Raw genomic sequence first — 6,928 nt, 5'->3', positions numbered from 1 at the left:
TCGTGCTGAAATGGCGGAAGTGTGTGTATTTCCAATGAGTGCTCTAAGGGACAGTTCTTTTGGTGGTTTTTTAGGCTTCCTATCCAGCTTCTTCTAGAAGCCATCAAAAGAACTGACCCTACTATGTACTACGCAAGATTTGTGGTGCAAAGATACATGACGTGAATCAGCTGCAAAATACATGACATGTTTAACAGGTTTGGTCGTCCGATCCTGCCATGGAACACTATGTTAAAATTTAATCTGATGAATCTGGTGGATTCAGACTATGACAGGTAGTAAACAGTAACAATGACAAATTTTGCTCCGAGGGTAGGCAACATGTTATATCTGGCTGATATTATGTATATTGTTTTTCTCATGAATTTTTTTCCTTTCTCCTTTATGGTTATTTGCAATGTATCTAGTGTAATGATCCTATCTACTAATGGGAGTAGCTCAAACTTGACAATGGTGCTTGACCGTGCATGAACACACCCCGTTAACCACAAAAATGCAATTCTTCAGCGTATTGACATATTGAACAACGGAAGGGGGAAACGGCGAGGGATGGATAGCAATACCCTAGAGGAACTGCACTGTGCAACCATATATGGGTACAGCCTATTGAAGTACTCATTCTATTTCCTCCATTATCACTTTATTCTGGAGGGCCAGTAACAACTGAATTTAGTCTCCGAGAACCATTTCCATGTTTTCCCAAGCCAGACCTTCTCATAGGTTCATTAAGATTATCATAACAACCTTTCTGCAAAAAAAAAAGATTATCATAACAACCATATGGTGTGGTTGGAGCTGAGTTCAATGGTTGGAGCTGTGTTCAATGATACAACTGAGGAAGAACCAGATGCTTCTGGAGCAAGAACAGTTGATGTGAACCCGCAAAAAAAGAATAGTTAATGTGAGGTTTTCTAAAGTCATTAGTAGCTTCAAGGGTTAAGACCTGGAAAACCACAATTCACACTATCAGTGCGAGGTCTGGAATGCAACCAGACCTAAAAAAGAACTGAAATAACCTGTATAGGGAGTTGAGGAACTCGAGCACTCAGGCTATGATTTCGTAATGACAGTTCTGAAGATACAGAGATCATAAGATCACTAGCTGCACGGGGTTGCCAGCTCGTGGCTTGCTTAAAGAAAAGCTTTGATTCTGCAGAGGATAAAAGGGCTGGGAGTCAGAATTATAAACAAACACTTGTTCTCAAGCGCATGTTCTATTTTTCCAAAAGTTCAGTATAATTGCAGCGATATGATATAAGTACAACATACTGATCATTAAGAGCAGCGCCGTTGTCGCTAACCCCAGGAACAGAAGCATTTGTATCAACTCCAGTCATCTTTAATTTGGAAGTACCTTACTGTTGATCATCCAATCCCTGGAAAGAAACATATTTGCAGGCTTCAGAATAATTGAGTACTCCTTATCTTGCCTGGAAAGAAACAATTAATACTTCAGATGTATGGATACCGCCGGTCTTAGACAGAAGCTTCAAACCAAAGGTAAGTGTATATAAACTAATAACAAGCATGATTAGTATACAGAAAACTGCAGTAGTCGTGCAAAAGGTTTACATGAATTTGCTTAAAGCGTAAAGCGTAATAGCTGATTTCATCGAAGATGGTGAGACAGAACTCTAAACTTTGCAGGAGGCTACTTACTACCGTGACGGATATAAAGGTGCATTAAAATGCAGTGAAGCAAGTGATGCAGTAAGGTACTCCTAGTAGATTTCAGACCAGTGTCTGTGCATCAAGCAGATGGTTGCGAAACTAAAATCATAGTACCAAGCTTGCAACTATTTATGCATAGTCCATAAACTTCCCAAAGTCAATCATTTGAAAAAATAATATTAGTTTATAATGTCACCCAGCAACTAAACAGGCAGATCATTCGAAACATACCACGATGTCTCCATTCTGCAGAGCATAGCACCTTACAGTATCATGAGCGACTCCTCCAGACGTGCCACCATAAAAAAAAAACCTTTATCCTTTTTTTTTGAAAGAAAGGGGGTTGCCCCCCCCCCCCCCCCCCCCTGCCCGATTTTATTGAAGCAGACCGCAACCAGTTCAAGCAGTACTCCTTGAAACTGTGTTAATTCCCTGGATATCTGAACATGATTGTTCGTCTGCCGTATTAGTTGTAGCTACTCTTTTCTTGAACCAGAGAGGTTCATCTGACTCCGCAATTCAGACAAAAAAGTTGGATTATTTTATTTGCTGTTTGCAACCTTCCATCTGAAGGAGAGATTCGGTCACCAAAATATCTGGTGTTGAAGGAGAAAGTTTGTCATCGAGTTCAGCCATCTCCATGTTTTCCTCAACAGCGTGAGAACTATCTTCTCTGGTTGTTCCATTTGCTCATCACCCTTTTCACTGACAGGACTAGATTATTTGTAGGGTGCTGTAGCGAATTTCCATTCTTAGACATCACGGCAGCAGTTCTAAATGGAGATATGACCTGCATATCTTGTTGGGAGGCTGATAGGAAACGCCAGTATATGGACCTGCTCGCCTGATAATCGAAATAATTCAGATACGAAAACCAAATACAGGCATATGCAGCAAGATGCACTCAAGCAAATGCAGCAGGGAAAATGCATTTACCAGCAAAGAGGAAGGGGAGGTTCAAAGGCTGGAAATGCAAGCATGTCTGAATCCTCACTCCCATTCTCTGGAAGCCCCTCTGCAAAAGCAAATTGTAAATTACTCCCTCCGATCCAAAAACTGGAAATGCAGCGTCTGGTCGTGTCCGTCTTCCTATTTACCCATCCACTCAGCCATATTCCTCATTTTTTTCCTTACCGGTCATATGCATGTGATTGATGAAGAAGAAGAAAATAAATAGTAAAGAAACAAAAAAGATGTTTTATGATGGGTCCAATCCTATGTGGCCGACATATGACCACTGACTAGACACGCCCGGTCACTCATACTCATCTCATACATGAGATAAATAAAAGGAGTGGCTATTCATCTCATATGAATAAGAGGAGTGGCGAATAGTCCGAGCATTTAAGGAGACTTTGAGGGGGTTCGAATCAGAGGGGTTTGGTTTGGTCAACTTTTTGCTCCTCTCTCTTGTTCGATCAGTGGCGAATTTGAGAAGTCGGACTATGGATACTGTTAGGTAGTATCAAGGAACGTGACATACAGTGTCAGAAATACAGGCACGACGGGCATGATCAATCGATTACTTGCATTGCTACCGGTCCGTATCGATACAGTACTACCGACTCTCACCGTTCACATAGACATAGGATTCCAAAATTAAGTGCCATGCGTGCTGACTTGTCCAACATCGAACTAGATGCTAAGGCTAGCTCTCCATGCCAACCCATGGTCCACAACACACAAGTAGAGATGCTGAACACTCCTGCTACTAGAACTATTACTACATGCCCTGGCTCAAGCAGAGATTAATCTTGATAGCTAAGCCGAGGCACCGGCCGGCCTATTTGTGTTGCTGCGGCTGCCTCTTCCTGCCAGGGATGCACCTTCCCCTCATCATCCCCTCCCCCCCTCCGATCCTCTCATCCGCCGTCTCCTCGCCGATCGCCCCCACGCCAAGCCTCGAGCCCCTGCATTCAAACACAAAACCATTCTCAGCAGCGATCATATGCATGTGTTGGACGTGCTTTGGAGCACAGTGATGACAGCTACTGTAGTAGGCTAGGCTAGTAGCATGTCTGCGCGTATGTGAAAGGCACTTTCGCCTGCCGATCGATCGATCGATCGAGCGAGCAGAGTGGGCGGTGGCCCGCGCATGCATGCACAGTGCACTGAACAATGCAGCAGCGCGACGCAGCTAGGATAGCCGCCGTGCCACGTGACGCGCCTGAACGTACAGTGCACCACCACACAGCCAACGAGAATCCATGGAGCAGCGCACGGTCGGCACGTACGCACGTACTCCTCCGTTTCAAATTATTTGTCTCGAAAGTGGATAAAAATAAATGTATCTACAACTAAAATACGTCTAGATACATCATTTTTTGACAAGTAATTCCGAATACTTCCCGTCCGGCAATAATGCCTGTGCTGCGTGCTGCCGCCCATACAATGGTAGTACGACCTAGCTAGAACCGTGAACAGACCAATGGATCCTGCAATGCTTGGCGCTTTGGCGGCCTTCGTCGTAAGCGACGACATGCACGCATGCATGCAAAGCTTTTTCCTATCAATTTCGCAGGACGAAGGACGTGCATGTTCATCTTTTGACCTCCGTGTCCTGCCACGGCTAAAGACCGAACCCTCGTGGGCTACGTCCACATGACATGACCCTAATTATAATGAGTGACCGATGTGACAAGCCGAGTGAGATTATGGGAACTCATATGCGTCCCACAGTGTCAATCAAAACTACTGCAGCTCACTACGTACTTCAAACTGAGAATATGTATAGTGCTACACGTGACGAACGAAGGAGGATTAGTGGTTGCAAGCAAAGCTGATTACCTCTCCTCGGTGTACGAGTTGGAGCGTTTGAGCGAGGAAGCAGGCAGCGGGGTGCCCCTGCCTCCGCTGTCCACGATGATGCTGCCGCTGAAGTACTCCTTCTCCTCGGCCCGCATGCGGCCGAACCGCCGGCTCAGCTCGCCGCCAGCCTCCTCCTCCTCGTCATCCTCCGCGCCGGCGCGGGACGACAGCCGGCTCACCAGGCCGCAGCTCCGCCTCGGCTCGGCCCGGCCGCCGCACTTGGCTGGACCGGCGGTGACCGCCCCGCACGCGATGAGCTGCAGGAGCATCGACCCGGTCCTGTTCGGCTCGGCCTCGTCGCAGCGGCTCGCCTGCTGCTGCGGCGGCGGCTTGTCGGACGACGTCGAGGACGGCGGTGAGGTCTCCTCCACGGGCAGCTCCACGGGGTGGCCACGGTTGGTGCGGGCCGAGACGGGCTTGTTCGGCCCGCCCAGCCGAGCCGCAGCGGCACGCCGGTGGTACGGGTACCCGAGCTCGTCGTCCTCGGGGTCCTCGCCGGCGTCGTCCCGGTACGCGTCCACGTACTGCTTGTGGCTGTGCGGGAGGGCCAGCGGCGGCTTGGTCGGCGACCTGTCCGTCACCCGGAGGTGCTGGAACCGGTCCGCTGCGACGGCTGGCGATCAGAGAAACGAAATGAAAATTAGTTGGACAGTCACCACTGTGCTGTACTTCTGCTGCGGATAAATTCAGATTTTACTTCAGACACTGCATTGCATGCCATGATAGACTTCTGGCGCCACCGTGCGTGCATGCATTAACCCCGTGGAGAAAAAATGAGTGGGAATTCTAGCGATTTGAGCCGTTGGGTGATAAATTCCTCGCGACTTTCGACGCTGGTGCAGAAAGGGAACGTGAAAGGTGTAAGAAGCTGCTGTAGGTAGAGTACTTCGTTTTACCAGCTCCTCTCTCTTGGACCATTCGTTTGAAAACGAGTCGACAATGGGGACAGAGAGAGGCGAAAAGAAGGAAAAGACGGCTTGTTTTTTGTACTACAAAAAGAAGGAACAAAAAAAAATGAAGTTATCACAGTATCCCATGGCTCATGCTAGGAAGAAGAAGAAGTTCTTGCTTTACATGGGTCATGATTCATGCAAGCCATGTCCATTTCGCAACACGGCCATGGCAGCAGGTAAGTGATGGAGAGGGGTTAGCATGATGATTACCGGAAGAACAGCCGGGGAAGATCTCGGAGCCCTTGAGGACGTACTCCACGCCGTCGGACGGGTATATCACGTCGCTCTCCGACAGGTCGTTCCACACGTAGCCGTTCTTGTAGTTCCTTCAAATCAAAGAGCAATACAAATGCAAAACCATGAGTACATTTTCATGAGAATACGTACGGCGCGTGTACAGTAAACGAGCCGGCGCCTATTCACCTCTTGCAAGACCACGAGAAGAGAGCAGGCATGCCTTTGCCCCTCAGCAGCGTCAGCTTGTCCATCACATCTTCGCGCCGACAAAAGTGGACCGTCGATCAGCCATGGCTAGAAGCAAAAGACCAGGAAGGAACGCAGAGGAAGCTGCAGATGGAAGAGGTGCGTGCCTACCTTTGAGGCGCAGCGGCTGGTGGGGATGCTGCGCGAGCTCCATGAAGTGCGGGTGCTCGAGCTGGCCGTTGCGGCAGAGGTAGTAGATGATCTGCACCCGCCTCATGGGCCTCGCCGGCGCGGACCTCGCCGTCACGGCCGACGCGTACGCCGGCCTGCCGCGCTCCGGGCTCGCCTCCATCTGCGCCCTGCCGCCGCCCGCGTGGTGATGGAGCTTCCTCCCCTCTCCCGCCGCCTCCATTTCCCTTCGCCTCACTACTCACTCACTCACTCTCTCCCTAGCTGCAACCGCAATGCAACTACGGCCCCGCTAGAACAGAAGTCAAGCCGTTTATATTAGAAGAGCGGGCGCTCTGCTCTGCTCTGCGCTGCTGGCTGGTGGGCGTTGGGTTGGCGCCGGGCCCCGCAGGTTTTACTAGAGAAGACTATGCAACGAGCAGGGTGGCGAGGGGGGTTGAGGTCGTCATCATGCTACTATGATCGGCCGATGCGTGTGGAGTACCCACCGCCCATGCTCCACTGCTCTCTCTCTCTTCTTTACACACACGCACACAGCGCGTCACTGCTACGTGTAGTATGTCACGTCGCGCGCTTTGCGGTGCTCAAAAGAGCCCAACTAGCACCCGTCCCACCACCCGTCCGTGTATCTCGCCAGCTGCACCAGCTTTCAGTTTTCACCGTCTCGCCTCGATCGCCTGGTCGAGTAATTACCGTCGCCTTATTTACTCGACCCGGTCGGGCAGCCCATTTTCAGCAGCGGCACCAGCGCACGCTCGATGCCATGGCAAGTGAAAACTAGCCTCGTATAGACTTCCGGCAGCGCGGCGCAGGGCGTCATCAAGCAAGCATGCACCGCCACTGCCGCGCAATAAGTGCGCCTGCCCCGGCGAGCAGTGGTGCCG

General features: G+C 49.8%; 1 protein-coding gene and 1 pseudogene across 1 annotated transcript; both read right to left on the bottom strand.

Moving 5' to 3' along the window:
* Positions 1-266: 266 nt before the first annotated feature.
* Positions 267-2,784, bottom strand: LOC123097039 (uncharacterized; annotated as a pseudogene).
* Positions 2,785-3,182: 398 nt separating this feature from the next.
* LOC123098432 (protein SOSEKI 2) lies at positions 3,183-6,513 on the bottom strand. The gene is made up of 5 exons (XM_044520415.1): positions 6,027-6,513; positions 5,856-5,925; positions 5,643-5,758; positions 4,459-5,092; positions 3,183-3,581 (listed from the first exon to the last, which is right to left on the bottom strand). Exons 1-5 carry the CDS (start codon positions 6,265-6,267, stop codon positions 3,455-3,457), a joined length of 1,188 nt encoding a protein of 395 aa, XP_044376350.1. The 5' UTR covers positions 6,268-6,513; the 3' UTR covers positions 3,183-3,454.
* Between the last annotated feature and the right edge of the window lie 415 nt (positions 6,514-6,928).

The sequence above is a fragment of the Triticum aestivum genome, chromosome 4D (assembly GCF_018294505.1).
Source record: "Triticum aestivum cultivar Chinese Spring chromosome 4D, IWGSC CS RefSeq v2.1, whole genome shotgun sequence".
Lineage (NCBI taxonomy): Eukaryota > Viridiplantae > Streptophyta > Magnoliopsida > Poales > Poaceae > Triticum > Triticum aestivum.
This window is presented reverse-complemented; position numbering and strand designations above follow the sequence as displayed.

What these genes read in the sequence shown, in the direction of transcription:
- LOC123098432 (XM_044520415.1), bottom strand. Translation starts at nt 6,267, where the DNA reads ATGGAGGCGGCGGGAGAGGGGAGGAAGCTCCATCACCACGCGGGCGGC. An exon ending in CCAGCCGCTGCGCCTCAAAG is followed by an intron (nt 5,926 to 6,026) that starts GTAGGCACGCAC and finishes GTCGGCGCGAAG; the next exon opens with ATGTGATGGACAAGCTGACG. An exon ending in CTTCCCCGGCTGTTCTTCCG is followed by an intron (nt 5,093 to 5,642) that starts GTAATCATCATG and finishes TCTGATCGCCAG; the next exon opens with CCGTCGCAGCGGACCGGTTC.